We start from the raw sequence: 22,036 nt of genomic DNA, 5'->3' as shown, positions 1-22,036 counted from the left end.
ATACGATAATGTCACAATATTTAAGTAAGACATCAAGTTTTACAACACTGAATCTTGAATGATTGTAAAATCAGAATAAATCAATCCCTTATTTACAAAATAAGAACAAATTAATAATTTTTGTTACAAATTAAGAATAAATAAACAGTTCGATAATTTATATACATATTGTAAAACTGAAAATGATGAAGTTTTGATACTTTATGAGAAAATTATCCCAATAAATGTAATCTACAATAATACTACCAATACTTGATTCAAAATTGGAAAAATTAATAGAGGAGAAAAAGAAATCCACGTGATTTTTCCCAAACCAAAAGCTCTATTTATTATTCTTATATTGTTCATTGAATGTGATGTTGTTGTGGTTAGGTTCTTTGTTTGGACCACTTTTTTCCCTCATTTATTTCCTTTTCTTTTCCTATGTATTGATTGCCTAATTTAATTATTCAATTACACATTATTGTCCCCACCTACAAATAATTAAATATGACGTCCTTGCGTTTGTATCTAAAACGAAAATCCCTCCAACTCAATGCATCAATTAATAGTTCAAATAAATCAATGGTGTAAATAGCGCTAGTAAATTGAGGTAAGTGGAAGTACTACTATTATTTAATATTTTCAAACCATATATAGGAGTAGTATATATATAATAATATAAAGATTAAATTATCGGAAAAATTAAAAAATTCAATTATATTTTGGTTTATATCACAGCTTTAAAGTCACCTGGAAAAAATATGAAATTTACATGCAATTATCTTGTAATGAAAAGATTTGGTCTCCTATATGCGCATTGTTTATATTTTTCAACCAAACGATACCATTTTTAGACAACAACGTTGAGTCGAGAAGTCCATATTTGTTTTTTTTTAATTGTCATAGTAATATATCTTTATCAAAAAAATGTTATAGAATATTTGCAAAAAAATCCAAATTTCATGATTTTTTAGGAGTACTATTTTTAATATTACTGAATAGACTAGAATTTGATTAAATTCAAAAATATTTCATCAATTTTTAATATAAATACTCTTTTTTTCAAAAAATAAAAATTTTGACTGTCCCACAAAATTAGTACATATTCAATTTTGAAAACTTTTTCACAACTAAGCACAATTAATAATTACCATCTACCTACATTAGTATATATTTTCTCTTTTTCTCGCTTAATTTATTATTTTTTTTTGCATTAAAATTTATATAGTCCCCATAATATATATTCTCTCTATCCTTAAAAAAATGATCTCTTTTTATTATTTTAGTTCGTTCCAGAAAATTAATTCACTTTCTATGTTAGCAAATTTTTTTTATCATACATTGCATTATTAGTAAGATGAGTTCCATTATTTACTAATACTAATTCAATGATTTTTCTCTTTCTATTTTTTTAATTAATTTTTGTTGTTAACAAGTTTTTATTTTTAGAAAACATACTCAGATTTCTAAGGGATAGAGTAAATAAATTGTATTACTACTACTAATAAAGCTTATGAGTGAAACCACTGGACTTGCTATTGTGTAACGTGCAACAAACGAAATAAGTAAAATATCAAAAATAATAAGAGAGTTGTCTATTTCCTGGATTTGATACAATCTTGAAAAATTAAAAAAAATAATGAAATGAATGAATGAACAGAAGAAACATTGAACATTGCAAGAAATTTGGTTCATTGTATGTACCCCTCACCTCACCTAGTGGCAGTTTTCTTTATTTGCTAATCAAGAGAGAGAAAGTGGCCCCACACATTGACAACAAAAGATATGCGTATGCACAATACATTAATATATGCATTTGCATTTTCCTAGTATCCATCATCCACCAATCTCTCATCTCCTTCTCTGCTCCTTTTTGCCCTATCAATAGGGTTTTCTTCACAATCTTTGAGCTTTTTTTCCCTCTGATGCATTCAGTGTTGATTGGGGCTCTGTTGATATCCTTCTTGTTGATTGATCTGATCGTTTCTGGGCTTCAATCTGACCTCTTTGGAGCTTTCACAACAATCCCATGTCGAAAGTCTTTGATTTCAGTGGTATGGACTCTTAGCTTTTATGGGTTTTGATCATTTTCTTGAGTTTTTGTGTATTTTATAGGATAAAAATTGAGTCTTGGTGTTTGGTGCTGTTTTGTTGAATATCTCTAATTTGTTAGCTGGTTGAAGAAATTTAGTCCATTTACTGAATTTAGTTTTCCTTTTTAGATTGATGAATGTTTTTGTATCATAATATGTATGTTAGTTTCTAGCTGTTTGTGGGTATTGCTCATATTCCTTAGTTTGTGTGTTATAAAGGATAAAAATTGAGTCTTTGCTTGGTGCTGTTTTGTTGAATCTCCTTATTTTGTTAGCTGTTTGAAGATTTTTTTGTTCTTTTAATGAATTGAATTTCTTGTTTAGATTTAGATGATAGTTTGTGTATCATAAGTCTTGAGATTTAGCTGCAAATTGCACTCCAATACTATCCTATGGTTGAATGAAAGCTTATTATGTTCTTGACCTGCTAAAACCGCTAAGAATTTGGTTGAGATGTGTGGTTTGATCATTGATGATGATAATCTAAATTTAAAGATGATATTTGCTGACTTGGTTCCCAAAATCTGTGCCTTTTCAGGTAACAATGGGTTTATGTTCCAAAACCCTAAAGAATCTAGCCCCTTTTTGTCTCTTGGGGGTCATGTCGACGTTTACTTTCCTCCACGGAAGAGATCTCGCGTCACAGCTCCCTTCATTGTTAGTGAAGATCCGAAGGAGCAGCCTTCCATTGAGGTTCTTCCTGATGAGTGCCTGTTCGAGATCTTCAGACGGCTTCCTGGAGACGAGGAGAGGAGCATATGCGCCTTTGTATCCAAGCGTTGGCTCATGCTTTTGAGCAGCATCTGCGCGGATGAGATCTGCAGCTCTGTTGCTCAGGCCGTGGAGCCTGAGATCGTATCCTGTTGCACGAAGGCTGATGAGTCTGCTAAGCCTAAAGAGAAGGCTGAATCCGTTGATCTGAATGATGAGGAGTGTGTAGATGTTGACCCTCAGGGTTGTCTGTCGAGGTGCCTGGAAGGAAAGAAGGCCACGGATGTGAGATTGGCTGCGATTTCTGTTGGGACTGCAAGCCGTGGAGGTCTTGGAAAGCTATCCATCCGAGGAAATTCTTGCACTCGTAGGTTGACAGACGCTGGATTGAAGGCTGTGTCACGTGGTTGCCCTTCTTTGAGGGCTCTTTCTCTGTGGAACGTATCCTCTGTTGGTGACGAAGGGCTGTCTGCAATTGCAACCGGTTGTCGTTCTCTCGAGAAGATAGATCTCTCTCATTGCCCGGCTATCACGGATAAGGCCATGATTGCGGTTGCAATGAACTGCCCTAATCTGAGATCTGTTACTGTAGAATCTTGCGCATACATTGGTGACGAGAGCTTGAAAGCTTTGGGCCGATACTGCCCCAACCTAGAGTCGATCACGCTTAAAAACTGCGCACTTGTTGGCGACCAGGGGATTGCCGGTCTGTTTTCTTCAGCTGGCCACATCCTAACCAAAGCTAATCTTCAGGGGCTCAATATCACCGACGTGTCTCTTGCTGTAATCGGGCACTACGGGAGTGCAATGACCGATCTTTCTCTCGTTGGCCTACACAATGTGAATGAGAGGGGCTTTTGGGTGATGGGTAAGGGCCAAGGTTTGAAAAAGCTGAGATCTTTATCAATTGCTTCGTGCCAAGGAGTTACTGACGCGGGGCTTGAAGCTATTGGTAAAGGCAGCCCGGATTTGAAGGTCTTCAGCCTCCGGAGAAGTGCTCTTGTGTCCGACAATGGAGTCGTGTCGTTTGCCAGAGCTGCTTCGTCGCTTGAGAGCCTTAAGCTCGACGAGACCCACAGGATCACTCAGTGTGGGGTTTTCGGCATCCTTGCTAGCTGTGGGGGGAAATTGAAGGCTCTTGCTCTGTCCAATTGCTTAGGGCTCAAAGACTCCAACTTTGGATTCCCATTGAATTCTATCTGCATGTCTCTACGATCATTGGCCATCCATAACTGCCCGGGGTTCGGTGATTCCGGCTTGAGCATGTTAGGCCAGCTGTGCACTAAGTTAACCCACGTCGAACTCCACGGCCTTGAAGGAGTAACTGATGCAGGCCTCATGCCTCTTGTTCAGTCGACGGAGGCTGGTCTGGCGAAGGTTAATCTGAGCGGATGCATTAATCTAACCGACAACGTGGTTGCCAAGATCGCTAGCCTCCATGGGGAGACTCTGGAGGTTCTGAATCTCGAAAGATGCAGCGGCATCAGCAATGTGAGCTTGATGTCGATCGCAACGAACTGCTCGGTTCTTCGTGAGCTGGACGTCTCCGGCTGCAGGGTAACAGATTCGGGTGTCGCCCTCTTGGCTAGGGCCGAGCAGCTGAGCTTGCAGGTGCTCTCCCTCGAGGGCTGCTCCTTGGTGTCGGACAAGAGCTTGTCGTCGTTGAAAATGCTCGGTGCGACTCTGGTGGGGCTGAACATCCAGCTCTGCCATGGAATCAGCTCTGCTGCTGTTACTATGCTTCTGGAGCAGCTGTGGAGATGTGACATACTTTCTTAAAATGCAGAAAAATCAAGAATTTGGATTTCTTGATTTTTTAGAGCATTTTCTATCTAGCAAAGGTATTATTATTAGAAGGTTTTTGGGTCCATCATGATATGTCGTCGAGGGGTCCGGACCGGCGTCCGCTTCATTTTTCCGGCAAAACCACGGCCACGCTTTTTCGCAGCGTCTCATGCTGTTTTTTAAGGTCGTCTCTTCCGGGTGACGGAAGTGGCTTCTGTTTTGTGGCCGTTGGTCGTTGCTGAGAATTCGGACGTCGGGTGCTGGATCTTTCGGACTTTTTTAGGTTTTCGGCCGAGCAGTGTGTTGCTCGGGTGGAAGCTTGCAGCTGTGGTTCCGGCTAGGGTTTTATCGCGTCTTGTGTCGATGTTTGATGTTGTTTCTCGGTTGCTTTGTGGCGTCTGTCGACCTGTTTTCGTGGGCTTTGGCCGTGGCGGCGATGTGGTTTTCGAGCCTGCCGTCATGACGATCTCTTCTTCAGTTGTTGAGGAAAGGGATCGTTTTTTAGTTTTTCCAAAGCCCTAGTTTTGCAGGTTTCTCTTGTTGTGAGATGTCACTTTTGCAACCTTGTTATGTTCCTTCAATCTATCTTCCACTTTGTCTTCTATGTTTTGTTAATAAAAGCCTCTTTGGATGACGTTTTGTTTTCATTACGACGTCGTTTTAATACGCACATAATCGAAAAATTATTCATGGTCGTATGAGATCATCTTACGGATTAAAATACATAAAACAAGTTCGATGTGGGATCGTCTTACGGATCAAAATACATAAAACAAGTCCGATGTGGGATCGTCTTATGGATCAAAATACATAAAACGAGTCTGATGTGAGATCGTCTAACAATTATGTAAGACAGTTTGAACATATTATTACAGTCTTATTAGATCGTCTTTAGATCAAAATACATAAAACGGGTTTGAAAGATCATCTTTTAGATCAAAATTCATAATACGGGTTTGATGTGAGATAATTTTAACTAATTTTTTCAACTTATATTTCTTAAAGCACGTGTAAAAAAAACGAGACCAAAATACATAAAACGGGTTTGATGAGATCGTCTTTTAGAGCAAAATACATAAAACGAGTTTGATGGGAGATAATTTTAACTAATTTTTTCAACTCGCATTTCTTAAAAACGTGTAAAAAAATTAAAAAACTATTATTCGTGAACGGATAGAACACTGCGCAAGAGTATTGTAACACGTAAAAATATAGGTTTTGGATTCAATTATCAATCTTGATCATTTAAAGCACATTGAAGCAAAAAAAGAGATACAATAGTCTTAGCAAATAGAAACCTCAAAATTTCCACTATGAAAACATATTTAGACATAAATTAGCAGCAGCTTAAACACTCAGTAGCAGCAGATTCTTCAAATAAAAGCAACAATTTGGTCGATGACTATGGACAACAAGGACACTTCCAACCTTAACAACACATCTATTACTTCGATCCAGTTTTTATCCGAACATCGCTCACACCGCAACGGCCTCTTGCACCACGACGTGGTCCTCAGCCATGCTCGCTGCCTCATGTTTCAGTGTCTCGGATGCCACTGCCTTTTCATTGGCTGTCGGCCTTTTCTTCTCGTTGGACGACTTGGGGTCCTCAGACGGCAACCTGGGAAGAGACTTCCTCATCGGCTTCTTCACGTGGTCGTGGCTTGGCGTTTTGGCGAGCGTGTCCAGGCTTAGCCTAGCTGGGCGAGCCCCGTTTTCTTTGGATTCTGCACTTGGCGAAGCCTTCTTCCGGCCAAGCTTCGGAGATTTTGGCCTCGTAGTAGGAATCTACATCACCGAGTTCAAAATTGTTCGATCCATCAAAGTATACGACGGATTAGACGAAATTATAAGTGAAGTTACCTTCTTTAGCTCCACCTTTGGAGGTGGAGGTTCTTGATAGAAGCTTGGCATAGGCATGGCTTTGAATCCAAGAGTTTTTCTCAGCATTTTGATCTCGGTATCCTGAGATTCCTATACAACAGAACACGGTAAATCCGGCTCGTTGCCATACTCAACCATCTAAAGCTATAGACCGATGATATGATATGATACGAGGGTGTACCTTACTCTTCGCCTGCAGATTGGTCTTCTCTGCTTCCTTTGCCTGAATCTTCTCCTCGAGTTTGGAGTAAAACTGTTGGAACGAGACAAAGGAATAAACCGTTGCTACCATATCACGCACAAGATTGTTCAAATTAAGGCAGATGGTGGGATGAATTGGGAAAGGCTAACTAACCTCTCTTCGTTTCTCAGCCCTTTCATCGCATTTGAAGCTGAAACCGTAGGTTGGTAGAGCACCCGATCTGCGGGCCCTGGCATCTCCGGCAGTAGGGCTTCCACAACGCGCTTAAGGATAAACCAAACACAACATTTATGTCACGATTAAGAAAATGATACTATAAACGAACCTTGTCCTTCTGATATCAAGAGAAAGGATGCAAATGCAACATATACAAAGGATACGATGATGACTGTGAGATTTCTTCGATTTTACTAGAAGGGCTTTCCACAAGAGCCTTCAGCTTTGTCTTCTCCCTATAGTCAGGAATACGAAATTCATAATACTGTGGAATTAAAAGGAACGAAGCGTTTTTGATGGGAACGTAAGAGATTCAACATCAGTCACAGTTTTCTTGCTAGAAAGATTCTTGAAACGAAATAGCCATCAAATTTGACAGTGTGAAAGAGCATACTGAAGTTCTTCGGCCTGTTCTCCACTCGTGGAAGATGATGTTGCATCGGGGAGGCCATGTTGCTCCTAAACATCAGAAAAGAAGTAAGAAACCCGAAAAGAAAATCCATACATGTACATTACATTTTTTTATTATTATTTATAACCTTAGAGCTATCTTGGGCAGGTGATGCTTTTGAGTTTACCGAGCATTGCTTCTCATTAGACGATTTACTCTTTGATCTTAAAGCAGAAGTCTGTCTCTGGCTCGATTCTGAAGCATCGCTACCATTTGAAGCAACGTAAGGTTTGCTAGCCTCTTTCCTGTTCTTGCTCTTGCCTGAAACTGTTGCTGCACCATTTTTGGGGCTCGATGCTTTACCGATCTTGAGTGGTTTCAAATTCTTGAAGACGGTGGTCTCTTTAACTTCAAGTTCCTACAAGTATACTAATTTGTTAGAGCACTTGCTGTCTTGCTAAACAACCGAAAAACACGTTTTAAAACGCCTACCACTGGCTTGACAGCAGGGTCCAACTTGACAGCATTGTCAAGACTATCACTGAGTCCCTCGACTTCTAGGTTGCCATTGGGAGCCCCGTTTACACTTGGAGAGACGGGGATGAGTACAGGAACGGCTTTTTCAAATCCATCCCCATTCCCAGCAACTGGAACGGCACTCTCAGTGTCCATCTCTTCCATTCAACCTAACAATTTGTTGTAATTAACATCATAAATCTTGGACATAATATGCAAAGCCTTCACCAAAATTTTGCCTTTAAATCACAACAACAGTTACGAAACAACAAGTTCTTCCCTTTCTTGAAAACTGAATGATACAAAATCAAGATTCCATCTTTAGCAACAGCTGAACACTGCGGAATCTAAGTCAAAATCCCAACATTCTAATTGGCCTTTCTTATTTATATTAATCAAGATTCCATCTTTATCAGCAAGACAAGAATGCAACAAATGAACATGGAGAAAACTAACTCAAAATCCCAACATTCTAATTCATCTTTCTTATGAATATAAATCAAGATTACATCTTTAGCAACAATAATGCAACTAATGAACACTGAGGAATCTAACCAAAAGCCCAACATTCTAATCCATCTTTCTCATGAATATAAATCAAGATTCCACATGAACACTGAGGAATCTAACTCAAAAGCCCAACATTCTAATCCATATTTCTCATGAATATAAATCAAGATTCCATCTTTAGCAAGAACAATGCAACACATGAACACTGAGGAATCTAACTCAAAAGCCCAACATTTTCTAATCCATTTTTCTCATGAATATAAATCAAGATTCCATCTTTAGCAACAATAATGCAACACATGAACACTGAGGAATCTAAACTCAAAGAAATTGAACATTCCCAAATGAACATCTGTAGCGTCTTTTGGCAACCAGAAAAATGCCCTTCTTTCAACATATCAAATTAACCAGAAGCACCACCCCAGATACAAATTAATCCTCCAAAAATAAAAAAATCAGCTACAAAACCCAGATCTCCACAGTCCCACACCCACAACAAGATCCCACACCCTTATTGAAAGAGGTGGATTTCAGAAACCCATTTCCACTACACGAAGAAAAACACCATTATCACATCCAAGAAAAGCACACACATTTCGCACATTTTACCTTTATGTGAAAAAGTACTCACCTTTCAAAGCATTTGAAGGAGAAAACAATCAGAGATAGAGTAAATCATTGGAGGGTGAGAGGTGAGGAAGATCTGAGTGTTTCAGATATTGGTTTCGCCTGGTTTTGGTCAGTTGGGAGTCTCAACTTTGGAATGATGATCTTGATAAAAATGTATTTTTCTTGTTTTTTTGAGGCAATAATTTTAGTTTTGTTTTCTCCTTTATACTCTCTTCCTTTTTGTTGTTTTCTGGTCATTGAAAAGATTTTTTATTCGCACACACTCTCTATAAAAGAGCACATAGAAAGTATATGTGATGAGGGTTTTTTTGAGGGTGTATATAATAATTGAGGTTTAATAAGATTTAATAATTTATATCAAATTAATACTGTAGATGTTTATCATTCATGGCAGAATTAAATTTGATAAATTGTCAGTGTTATTTTCAAGAAAACATGAAATACATGTTTTTAAGGTAAAAGAAAATGTAGTTTTCATGCCTAAGTAGTGGATTTAATGATCCCAAAAAATCTATCTAGATATGAATGGAATGATCTTAGAGATATAAAAGTGCCGCTTTAGGGTGGAAGGGCATGAGATGAAAGAGACTTCAAAAATAGATTTCAAAATTTGTAAGAATATTATTTGCACTCATTAAGTTTGAAAGGGAAAGAAAAACCTCTTTGCATATATCTACTTGATGGACCACACCCTCATTCTCGATTTATTTGAAAATATTTGTTAAATAATATAGCTTTTAAATTTGTGAATTGTTATTTATTCAACTAAAATAAGCTTGCTTTCATTGTTTTATTCAAACACAAAGCATGTTAAATTCTCTCCAACATTGAATACAAATTCTTCAATAATCAATAGTACAAGAAAATAAGTGCTAAATAGCTAAATATAAATTTTAAAGATGGACCTTTGCCTGCCCCTTTATTTGTACGAGATTGCAGCTATTCTTACTAACGCTGTAGTATTGGATAAATCATGCAAATGAGTGGTGTGGCTGGCTTAATACAAGCATCACATACTAGAAATATAAATAATTAAAAAAGAGAAAAAATGGCATTTCAATAATAGACAAATATTTGTCTTCACATGGAGTAGTATGCTACTGTCACTGAATTATTATTACGTGGTATTATTATTCATATCCGATTTGACTCAACATAGAGTTAAATTCTCAGTATCTCACAGCAACTTCACCACATACAATGGAAGGAAAACACACACAACACACACTCTCTCTCTCTCTCAGAGTGGTCCAAAACACAAATCATTTCTAAGACTTAAATGCAACTGTCTAGACAGAGAGGGGAACAAGGGCCCTCAAGATGATGTTTCAACCATCCTCTGAGGGTGGGGGTCTGCTCATGCTCTCATCTGAGCTTATTCATTGAAAAGAGAGATGGTGTCGAGCCCGGCTTGTTAGCCGGCATCTACTGCACGTTGGTGGGACATGAACTCGTTTATTTTGTCTACTTTATGTTGATACTACAATACGAACACAATGCTACAAACTAAACTAGAAGCGATAACAAACCAGTGCTCGTCTCAGCTCATGCAGAGCTCCAGTTTGCACCGGTGTCCACTAGCTTGGTGTAGACTTTCTTGAAATCTTCGAAAAAGAGGTTTTGATCCTCTGCATACTTTGAGATCCACCTGTTGGAATAGAAAAGGAAGGAGAGCAAAGTTACTGAATCTGTATTGACACAGATAACATTAGAATGGACCAAATTTTTTGTGTTTGTTGGCATACCCGTAGCATTCATCATCGGCAGCTAGTGCCTTGTCCGAGGGAAGGCCAACCATGCTGGACATGCCGCCTGCGTGAATGAGAGAGAGAAATGATGATCACTGACTAAAAGGGAAAGAAGTTGAACAAGATGGTAAAGTACCTGAAGATGACCCTGATTTCTTTGCAAGGATTTTGTAGTAAGAGTTGTCGAACACTACTGGACTTCCAAATCCTTTGCCTCCTATAGTATGAGCTCCGGATAGAGCAACGAGTTCCTGGGCTCTATTGATGAAAAATGAATGAATATCTATACACATGGGTATCACTGTACATATAGTTAACTGCAAGAAATAGGCCATAGATTTACACTTTCATACTAATGTGAGCTTCTTTGGTGAAAGACTTAAGTTTCAAATATGAGATATGTTAAATAAATATACTTCTGTTGTCTGAGTGATGCTGTCAATAAATAAGCCTGCTGAACTTTATGTGAGATTCAGTTCTACTGGAATGTACAACAAAACAAAGAAAAACTGCATTTTCAGATATCGATACTCACGAGAAGCCTTTGTTTTGAAAACTTTTCTTCATGTTCTTTGCATCGAGCGTCTCTTCAGGGAGCCTCCCAGTGGGATCAGGTACCCTGAGAACCAATATTCGAATATAGAACTTGTGAGAGACTAATTGCTATCATAGTTGAGCGCATCCATGTAGGAAAATAGAATTTAAATTTACGTTGCATCTATTCTTCCCAGTCGAACAGGGATCTCTGGACCTCCACATATCAAAACAGCCTCTGCTCCAGCCACAGCTATCAGATCTGCCCAGGATACTAGAAAACACCAACAAGAAGGAATTAGTTTGGCACATGATTGTTGCTAGACCAAGCAAAACTTTAAGATTCTTTTCGCAAAAAGTACCTGGTCGTACTGATTCCAACTCTTCTTTCACTTTCTCCAGAATCTAAAAAACAATGCATCCATCAGGAGTTAGCTGACTAAACTTTATGCAAAGGTTGCAAAAGCAGATAACTAAACTCAACAGAGAACTAAAAAGGAAATTCGTAGAATAGTTGAGACCTTCGTTTAGAGCAAAAATAGCAGTGAAAAAAACAAAGAGGTTAGAGACAAGAAGTATATGGGGAGCTTGCCTTCACTGTCTTTTGAAGACCTGCATTTTCAGGTCTGTCGAGTTCATAAACTATTGATCCATTCATACCACCTAAAACACATGATAAGATCAGCTAAAAAACCAAATTGCTATATAAATCACCCAGTATACATTACAGGATATATACATGACTCTCAATGCAACTCAATATTTTCAAGAATGAGATGCCTTTCAACTGAAAGAGATAGTATCATTTTCATTGTGATACCTGTTTTATCACCCTCGTCGAAAGTTCCAGCATCATGAAAAACTAAACGAAGGAAACCAGGAGCCTTATTCTTGGTCATAACCTTCCTGATCTCTTCTTGCAGCAGGGACTTTTCACTGAATTGAAAACCTTAGCATCAATAAGCCATTCTTTCCCATAAAAAGAGCACATTATTGTAACTACTAACTAGCATCGACATATTATATGCACAGATACATGGATGTATGTGTGTGTATATACTATATACAGCTGCAATAATGCCAATTTTTTCATCAACTCTCTAAGCACAAATAAGTTCATCTGTCTAATAATGAACAATAAGCACAATACTTACTTCTAACAATACCTAATCAGCTCATTGAAAAAATTCACAAATTAACATCAGCTTGTTGCAAATTTCAACAATCTAATCCAAATCAGCAAAAACGTATAAACTAGATCAATTTGTCTAATAATGAACAATAAGAACACACAATGTTGACTTCTAAGCCCTAAAAATACCTAATCAGCTCACAAACAAGTTCACAAATTAGCATCAGCTTGATCCAAATTCAAACAATCTAATCCAAATCAGGAAAAACATATACCTAAAAAAGCTACTGATAATCCATGCCAAGTAAGCAAATAAAATGAAAGACATTAATGAACTTACTCAGCAGCAGCAATAGCTGCTTGTTTGGGGAGAGGAATCAGAAACGACGTCGCAGCCAAATACATTAGCCCTCGCCTCCCCAAATGCGGAGGCGAAGAAGCCGCAGCGCAGGACACTGTGAGCCTCTTCGCGGCGAACTTAACCAGCGGAGAGCTTCTCGAAGAGAGCTTGAGCTCTCTTGCGGCGGAAACGGAGGCAGCTGAGCTCAGCAGCGCCAGATCGGCGGTGGCGGCGGCGGTGGTTGCTGTGCAGTTCATTTTTAGTAGGTTGTTAAGCTCAGCTCAGAACCGTTAATGCCTTTTATCCAACTGATTTTTGATTTTTTTATTCTTATTAATTTTAAAATAGATGCTTAATTATTAGTTATTGGGCTTATATGGCCCATTTGTTGATGAGTCGATGTTAGTTTGCGGCGAAAGTATTATTAGTGGAAAATTCCACATAAGGTAAAAGAGTTTTTAAAATTAGAAAATTCATATTTTTTAAAAAAGACTTAAAAAGAAATAATTTTAACACTTTTCTGGAACATGGAGAAAGTATTTAAGTTTGAAAGAAAACTGCTCATAAAATTTAACAAAATAGTATTTCACTCTGTTACATATGTGAAGTAGACCAGACCACCATTGATTCAAAACTAAATAAAACTAATCCTTATGTCTTGGTGCAAAAATAAATTTATTTTTGAAAAATTCAAAACTAAAAAAGACCAACTCAACTGGTTGGCTGTTCATGGTCTAATTGGTCAATTTTCTGTAGGGGTGAGGCTTTAGTTTTTTTTTTCCAAACCGAATCGAATAGAAAATTCAAAACTTTATGAAAATAAACATAAAAAATAATTGAATTATCCAAAAGAAACTGAACTCAAAAAATCGAAATCCACACAATGAAAATCAATCTAAACCGAAAACTCGAAATTGCATAAATATATCCAAAACATCCAAAAAACCGAAATCCAAAATACGAAAACTGAACCCAAAAAACTGAAATTACACATTATTTCCCAAAAAACCAAAAATCTGAAATTACTTTTTATAACTGGCACAAAATATGTATTACATCAACTAATTAACGTATCCACACAATTACAATCTTTATAAATCTAAATATTATTACATTTATAAATATTAATCAACACACATAGAGTTTGTTTTTAGTTATTAATATACTTATAAAAGTATAAAATATTAAAAGATATATTTGATGTGTTTATCTATCTATTCTATACATATATAAAAGGCAAGTTTTAGCTTAATTTTGAATATTAATAAGTTTTGGGTCAATTTTTAAATATTTATAAATTTTGGGGTCTATATAATTAAGTTATGATTTTAATTTGTAACCGCCAATCATGCTAATTACAACCGTTACAAGTGACGAAAAATTATACTCCCTCCGTCCCGCTTTAGCAGTCCCATTGATTTTTCTGCACTCATTTTATAAAAATGATAATAAATAGTTAAAGTGGAGAAATAATAAAGTAAAAAAGAGAATAATGTAGATAAGACTCTTCTCTATATTATTCTCTTTTTTACTTTATTATTTCTCCACTTTAACTATTTATTATCATTTTCACAAAACGAGTGCAGAAAAGTCAATGAGACTGCTAAAGCGGGACGGAGGGAGTATATTTTTAAATTTAATTTAGTTTAAATGAGGCGGTTACAATTTAGACTTCATGGCCAAATGATGAAGAAACAATGTGTCATTAAAATTTGGAAACTCATGCTCAAATTATAATTTAATATGAGACAGTTAAGCCATTAACAAATTTTGTAACTCTATTTTCTTAATTTTATCATTTATGATATTATAATTCTATGATCTCTCATGTCATTTTATGGCTATAAAAGGTATTGAGTTGTGGATAAATTACACACCAATAAAACCATTCTCCATTCTCTCTCAAGCTCTCAACATTTTATCGTACATTTTAGGAACATTGTATTGCTCGATTTTTGGAGCTCCGTCAAGTTCATCGATGCCTAGCGTGTTTGAGATGTTATATACGTTAGGAGGAAGTCGTTTCATCTTTGGGGATAATACGTCAATCCGAGAGTACTAATGATGATGTTATTTGTCTTGCTTAAAGAGAGTTTTCCTTAACTAGACTTAATAGTTCGATTATTTTATAATTTTCATTGTAATTTCCATTTCATTTATTGTTTTTTTTTTCATTAGTTACAATAGTTAGAATATCGCGTTTTTATGATTCGCGAATTTTATCGCAGTATTTCTTCATCTTTACACAATTTATTATTTTTGTATATTTATGTTATCATTAGCACTATAATTATATTAAGGGTGCGTCTGGTAGCCCCTAAAATAATTAACATGGCTACTTGGTAAATGAGATTTCATGAATGAGTGGATAGAGTTGTAGGTTGTTTGGTTCAGGCCAACCAAAAATTATAGCCCAGTTTCCTTGGTTTGGTTGAATTAGAGTATGGTTGAAACAAAATTTGCTTGACTAAACTACCCCTCATCACACCTTCTTATCCATCATAAATCATAATCCCAAACCTCAACATGTATCCATGAATTTGTTTCCCAGGACCAACTTCAGCTTGCACAGCACATGCAACAAGCATGCTGACGAGGATCACCCTTGTCGATCCACTGTTGCATACTCACAAAACAAAGCAAAAACATCCTCACATCTCTGCAGCCTCACATAACCAGATATAACAGCAATCCACATCACAAAATTCCTCTCAGCGGCCAAATCATAAAGGCTCCGTGCTTCCCCCATCTCATCTCTTGCTGCATATCCCACAATCATTGAGGTAACAGCCAACAAGTTCCTCATCCTCCTTGCTCTAAGAACACAATCAGCATGCCTCTTTCCTTTTTTTGTTTTGTTTGGGGTCTTCCATACTGAAATTAGACAGATGGAAAGTGAAGCATCTAGGGACTACAACATGCAATGAGGAGCAAATTTTACTACAAAAAACAGTGAAAAATAAGAGCTCATTCACAGAGGGACTAGCTTGATAGAACGAGGGAAACTAGTGTGGATGGAAACCTATCATAACCGAAGAACAACCACATCACTCAATCTGGACTTGGACCATTCACAACTCCAAATTCAAATATGACAGAAAAATAGTAAGGGACGGGCAAATTGGAAGCACAATCTAGCTTATAGCAGATGGCAGATGCACCCCAATTCTGCCAGGCAAACTCATCTTTGATAAAGCAACAAAATTGACACAAATCAGACCCAATTGAATTAAACAACCACACCAAATCCATCTTCTATACACAAATCAAATCTCAAATCACGACTGCATATACTCCGATTATATATACCTCGGGTAGTCTCCGTCGGACAAGGCACATACAATCGATGTATACGCGATTCCCATTAACGGCCTACTACCGGAAATTCGGTGAAGATACTTACAGAGGCAATACGGCGACGAGAACCACAAACTTGATGCGAAAATCGTTTCCAAACATTCACAACCACACACAATTCGCATATTCAAAACATTCCCCAACATATTGAGCTCCTAAACAATGCAATTCGGCTGTGCAAATTGTAAAGCGCAGGGGGAAAATTGTTCAAATCGGACCCAATTTCATACACCAACACCAAATTCATAGTCAAAGCTACCAGATCGAACCAAAAAAAATCGAGAATTCGACATACCCGGATGGAGGTAGTGCGAAGGAGCCGGAATTGAAAAGAGGACGACAGTCGGGAGTGAACAGTTATCCTCGCCGGCGACTGTGGCGGCCAAATTTGACCTTCGTCGGTTCACAAGATGCAATTTTGCAACGGCTACAGAGGGCAATTTCGGCCAAATACCTTCCTCCCCTTGTAATCGGCAAAATCGTGAAATAATACCACTCCCCTCTCTGATTGTGTTGACACAATTCCGCTGATAATAGTATACGCAAGTGTGAAACCCGGTTGTTGTATTCCGGGTCGGCAGATTGGAGGGAGTGCTACCAAACGGGAGAATTGCCCAGTTGGAATGGTGTTTCACGGCTATTTGGGGCTACCAGACGCGCCCTAAATGGTATCATAAAAAATACTAGTAATATTTTATCAGTTATGATGAATTAATAAATTCATGTATGTATAAGTATATATGTATTTGCAATGACATAATTAAGCCTAGCAAAATCGAGTTGATCAAACAATTAGTTGTTCAAACAAAATAAAGCAATATTCTACCAAATTTTGGTTTACTAGGTATATAGTGGATTATTTTATTAGGAAAGTATCTTTTTACAAAAAGAAAACTTGCAGTATTAAGAATAAGCAATGTTTAAAAGTGCAATAAATAAAGATAAGCACCCCAACATTCAAAAAAGGGCTATCATTATACTTTATTAATATAATAATATTAATTCAAACAATGAATGTAATATTTTTTTTTATAGTTTATTATTTGAATTTTTTTATAGTCATAATTTTGGCGTTTTGAATATTATGAGATGTTGATTTATTATTTTGTTTCAAAAGTGATTTATATTATACCGTACGAAGGATTGGTCTAATGTATTTTTCAAAAGTGCCAACACTTGACATAGTCTTTCATTATTGTCCAAATAAATGTGTTTGTCTTGATTCCATTTTAAATATGTTTAATTTTATGTCTTTAGGTGTAAAATGAATTGAGAGTATATATTTGTTGAATTGTCATTATTTAGTATATTTTTCTATTTTTAAATCTTATATGGTTGTGTTGTTTCTCATTTTAATTAATTAATTAACAATTTAAATCATATGATGAAAAAATATTTCTTCGTGTATCGCACGTGGGTTAACACTAGTTGATTATAATATCCGAACCTAACCAAATTTCAAACTATATTACAATTTATTTCAGATTAAATATTCGATTTTTGGGTATTTTCGTCATATGCAAAACCAAATAGTACATCAAATGATATAAACATGAAATGTTTCCATAACTTTTGATCATACCGATGACAATGATGCAAGAATTCGTTGGGGCAAATTGGTAGTCTTCAAGTCCGGGCATTGCTGGATCCGTAGTAGTTTGAGTTGCGGCATTCCACCTTCTTCCACATCTATCCTTTTCAACAAATACGTATCCTTAATGGAGAGCCCTTTGAGGCCGAGGAATCCCCCGCGCAACACTCTCAGCCTCTCGACCAAGCACGCATAGCCACTTAACTTCAGGTACTCCAGCTTTTGCAGCTTGCCCAGCTCCGCCATCGGATCCTCCTCTAGAAATGTGTGCACGAGCGTCAGATAGGTAAGATTCGGCGGGAACACGCCCGGATCCGGGCACCTCCTCATCCTCCCTCGCAGCTTCAGCTTCGTGAGCCCTGCGAGATGAGGGATCATCGCTGGCTCGATCCACAGCGACAGATCCCACTTCAGCTCCAGTTTCACGAGATTCATCATCTCTTCCATCGACTCCCTCGCTCTCTTGAGCACGTCTCCCTCTCTCTCCCGGTCAAGAAACAGACCCAGCTCTCGAACAGGACAGGTCGAGAGCGAGGTTGTGCTGCACCGCAGCAGGTCGTCTACGCTGATGTATTTCAACGTCTCCACATGTTTCCAGCTGAATATGGACGCTAGCCCGTGCACGCGAGCTGCGCTGAAGTAGCGCAGCCGATCCATTTCCAGAGTAGCCTCTGGTAACTCGAGGTTCTCGCTCCTGGCGTCGAGAATCTCAAGTCTTTTGAGGTGACCGAACCACCCTGGGATCCGGATCCTCTCAGCGGATTCAGACTCAGAATCAGACTGTATTCTTAGGTACCTCAGCCTGATCAACGAGCGGAACGAGTGAGGGAAACTCCGCCAACCAACACCTTCAAGGTAGAGTATCTCGAGCAACTGAAAACTCTTCCAGAAACGGAATGGGGTTTTCACACAGACATCGCTGAAGCCATCGGAGACGGAATTGACGATGAAGAGAGAGCGGAGATGGCGGGTATGCTCCATCAGCAGCGTGTCGAGGTTCCGACCATAGACAATGCGATGACGAGGCTTCCACGAGGAAGAGACAGGAGCTATCGTCGCCACCTCCTCTCCCCTCTCGATTATATGAAACCCCATTTCCTCTTTCGCCTTCACCAAACACACTTCCCGTAAAAGATCATGTAAATGGCAGTTTTTAACGCGGCCATCCAGCGTTAAATCCTTGATTTGAACCATGTTTCGATTGATCAACTCGTCTAAATAACCTCTTCCAATATCATCTATACTTCTACTTCCATTCTCTTGGATCAAGCCTAGTGCATGCCATATGCTTAATAACTCATTTGAAGGAATAGTAGCGTCTTCCTTGAAAAAGGCTAGACATAGGAAGCATAATTTCAGAGGGGAACATAAATTTTGATAACTCAATCCCAAAATATTTGGTACATTATTTTTGGGAATATTGGTATCAATTTGATCCAGAACTTCTTGCCATCTTCTCCTGTCTTGAACATCCATAAGTAAGCCTCCTGCCACGCTAATTGCTAATGGCAAACCATCACATTTTTCCAAGATTTGTTTGCCAATACTCTCTAATTCTTCTGGACATGTGCCATAGGTGTGGTTAATGAATGTCTTCTTCAAGAACAGTTCCCAACTTTTCTCGGGATCTAGAAACTTCATCTTAAACACATATTGATCATGCTTTGCAATAATCTTGTTGCGGGTCGTAAGGATTAATCTACTTGTTTTATCTGTAAGGGGACCAAAACTAAGTTTTAGATCACAATTTTCATTTTTGGCCATCCAAAAAAAATAGAACACATTCATTTATGGAAAGTTTTCAACGAATAATAACCCTACACATTATTCTACTAACACTACTTCTCTCTTACTTTTTCTACTTCTCTCTTATTTTTTCCCCTTTTCTCTTACTTTACCAATCATACATTAAAACTCATACCATACACAAAATGATACTCGAAAGAAGGTAGTACTATATTTAACTAGTTTTCATATGCAAACCCGACCCAACCAAGTATCGATTCACAATTTAATCTGATCGAACCATCCGGAAGAAAACTTCATAAAATGATACGAATCTAATTAATATTTTAATGTATAATTATATTATAGGGCCAGCTTCTTATTGCATATAAATAATGTCCAATAATTAAGAACTTTAAAATGGAAATAACATAGAAAAACATACCTTGTTGATTGGGGAAAGCACCGTTGAAACATTTCCAATGGTCTTGCTCCCACACATCGTCCATAACTATGAAATAAGTTGATCCCTCTAGTTGTTTGTACAGCATTTCTTGAAGCTTCTGTAAGATATAATGCTCATCCTTGGTCGACTGCTCCAATATCTGGATTTCTTCAGCCACTTTATTTTTCTTTTTCTCCTCCTCCTTCTCCTTTTTCTCCTTCTCCTCATCCGATCTGGACAGCTGGAAGATGATCTGCTTGATCGTCTCATGTGGAGTAAATTCACTCGACACCACAACCCATCCTCGCCGATCGAATGGACCGCCAACGACGTCGGGGTGGTAGTATATCTCCCGTGCAAGTGTGGATTTCCCAATCCCACCCATGCCTTGTATAACCGCAACTGAAAGCCCTCTCTTCTCCTCATTCAGAATCGCTTCTCGCATCACCTCCTCCACAGCATCTTTAATGCTCACCAGGTGTTCGTCTTTTTGCCAATGACACAACCGTCGCCGCGATTCAGCTTGCGACGTCTCCTTATCCTTCTCCTTATCTGCCTCTTTGACAATCTGTATCCCGTACCTCTCGCGGATTTTGTCCACCGCTTCAAGCCTATCACGGATCGAGTCGATCTCATCCCCGATTTGGTCGAGGTCGTGCATGCGCTTCGGGAAGCTAATGAATCTTTCGAAATGGCCTCTCCTCCCGAGACACTCGGCTTTGATGACGAACATTTCGATGGTGTCTTCAGCGTCGAAAGCAATTTCTCGGATCTTCCTTATCCAATCGCGGACTCCTTCGTCTTTAGCTTGCTTTCGGTTTGCGTCTATTAGAAAAGATTGCATCGATTCCAGCTCATCTTTCAGCAACCGCACCTTTCCCTCCACGCCTCGCAGTAGTTTCACCTTCTGGATCAGCAGATTGCCGAGTAGCTCCACCGCCGATGAGATTGCTGCCTCCGCCGCCATATCGATCGATGTATGAGGTTATAGCGTTATCTCCCTTATTTTATTCTCAGCCACTTAACTAACAGCGCTCTCTTTTCTTAAATTTCATGCTGAAAAGAAATGTCTAGGGACGATTGGAGTATTTATTACACTCGATGGAATCAAAATAATACATTTAACAGAAAGTAGATGAAGTATTATATATATTTATAGGTAATGTTGGACTGATATTATGAATGCTAGTTTGATTTTTCTTTTATACTAGTACTATATAGTATAAAATAAATTTGGCCGAATTTGAAATTTGAGACAAACCTAATACGCTACTTGTCTGATTTTTTAAGAATAATTTACGTAATTAATTTTATGTCTATAATGAATTATTTCTAGTCTTTTTTTGAAAAAAAATTTGTGGTAAAGATCCATCTTTATTTATCATATATATTTATAATTTATCTTGTGGCTTTATTTATTCTCTCATTCTATCAATTGCGGCTACTTTATCTTTACTATTACTACGATGAATTGGTTATTTTTTTGTGGACAATTATGGAAAAGCGGGACACTTTATCTCTTATTTTATTATAAATTAGATTTAATTTTTGTGGACAATTATGGAGAAGGGGGATATTTTTTCTCTTATTTTATTTATAAATATTACTCCCTCCGTCCCGCTTTAGCAGTCCCATTGACTTTTCTGCACTCGTTTTGTAAAAATGATAATAAATAGTTAAAGTGAAGAGATAATAAAGTAAAAAAGAGAATAGTATAGAGAAGAGTCTTATCTACATTATTCTCTTTTTTATTTTATTATTTTTCCACTTTAACTATTTATTATCATTTTTGCAAAACGAGTGCAGAAAAGTCAATGAGACTGCTAAAGTGGGACGGAGGGAGTAGTACTAGTTGTTTTTTCTGTGGAAAATTATGGAGAAGGGGGGCTACTTGCAGGGAATGGTCAATTTCGTATTTGTTGATTTGCTAGTAGCCATGCATTATATGGATAACTTCATATCAAATTATCTCCTAAATGATTAATAAAATTGAGGAAAGTGCTGTGTAGCTCCTTTGAAACAGCAGTACTCCCTCCTCCCGTCTTGTGCTGCTTTTTTCTATTATTGCTTTTTTATTCTTCTTACATCATCAGAAATAGGCTAATGTGGATAACAAGAGTTTTAATTCATAATCCCTACGTCCCATGACAAAAGTCATAATTCACTTTTATCATAAATAGTAAATAGGTCTCTCATTCCACTAACTCACTTCACTCACATTTTATTATAAAACAATATAAAAAA

At 37.6% G+C, this 22,036-nt stretch overlaps 4 protein-coding genes across 6 annotated transcripts; 1 reads left to right on the top strand and 3 right to left on the bottom strand.

The window, feature by feature from the left end:
* The first annotated feature begins 1,795 nt into the window (after positions 1-1,795).
* Positions 1,796-5,205, top strand: LOC125213655 (EIN3-binding F-box protein 1-like). The gene is made up of 2 exons (XM_048114312.2): positions 1,796-2,036; positions 2,614-5,205. Exons 1-2 carry the CDS (start codon positions 2,012-2,014, stop codon positions 4,563-4,565), a joined length of 1,977 nt encoding a protein of 658 aa, XP_047970269.1. The 5' UTR covers positions 1,796-2,011; the 3' UTR covers positions 4,566-5,205.
* Positions 5,206-5,854: 649 nt separating this feature from the next.
* Positions 5,855-9,126, bottom strand: LOC125208977 (protein WVD2-like 5). Of its 3 annotated transcripts, none has more exons than XM_048108530.2 (9): positions 8,922-9,126; positions 7,757-7,950; positions 7,452-7,682; positions 7,268-7,332; positions 7,038-7,109; positions 6,811-6,910; positions 6,637-6,708; positions 6,435-6,545; positions 5,855-6,359 (listed from the first exon to the last, which is right to left on the bottom strand). In XM_048108530.2, the coding sequence occupies exons 2-9, from the start codon at positions 7,943-7,945 to the stop codon at positions 6,048-6,050; spliced, it is 1,152 nt and encodes a 383-aa protein (XP_047964487.1). In that variant the 5' UTR covers positions 7,946-7,950; positions 8,922-9,126; the 3' UTR covers positions 5,855-6,047. The 3 variants fall into 3 exon arrangements, with proteins under 3 accessions (XP_047964487.1, XP_047964486.1, XP_047964485.1); XM_048108529.2 differs by having other exon boundaries at positions 6,811-6,907; positions 7,413-7,682; positions 8,922-9,124; XM_048108528.2 differs by having other exon boundaries at positions 7,413-7,682; positions 8,922-9,123.
* Positions 9,127-9,952: 826 nt separating this feature from the next.
* Positions 9,953-12,971, bottom strand: APX6 (ascorbate peroxidase 6). The gene is made up of 9 exons (XM_048108754.2): positions 12,675-12,971; positions 12,023-12,138; positions 11,795-11,865; positions 11,565-11,607; positions 11,380-11,476; positions 11,204-11,287; positions 10,805-10,926; positions 10,666-10,732; positions 9,953-10,568 (listed from the first exon to the last, which is right to left on the bottom strand). The coding sequence occupies exons 1-9, from the start codon at positions 12,929-12,931 to the stop codon at positions 10,466-10,468; spliced, it is 960 nt and encodes a 319-aa protein (XP_047964711.1). The 5' UTR covers positions 12,932-12,971; the 3' UTR covers positions 9,953-10,465.
* A 4,442-nt stretch (positions 12,972-17,413) lies between these two features.
* On the bottom strand, positions 17,414-20,952 carry LOC125211320 (disease resistance protein RPP8-like). The gene is made up of 2 exons (XM_048111055.2): positions 19,793-20,952; positions 17,414-19,334 (listed from the first exon to the last, which is right to left on the bottom strand). The coding sequence occupies exons 1-2, from the start codon at positions 20,757-20,759 to the stop codon at positions 17,608-17,610; spliced, it is 2,694 nt and encodes an 897-aa protein (XP_047967012.1). The 5' UTR covers positions 20,760-20,952; the 3' UTR covers positions 17,414-17,607.
* Between the last annotated feature and the right edge of the window lie 1,084 nt (positions 20,953-22,036).

Source organism: Salvia hispanica, chromosome 3 (assembly GCF_029641045.1).
Source record: "Salvia hispanica isolate PSC_SH4W2 chromosome 3, Shi_PSC_v1, whole genome shotgun sequence".
Classification (NCBI taxonomy): Eukaryota; Viridiplantae; Streptophyta; class Magnoliopsida; order Lamiales; family Lamiaceae; genus Salvia; species Salvia hispanica.
The sequence above is the reverse complement of the archived record's forward strand: the minus strand, read 5'-3'. Positions and strand labels throughout refer to the sequence as shown.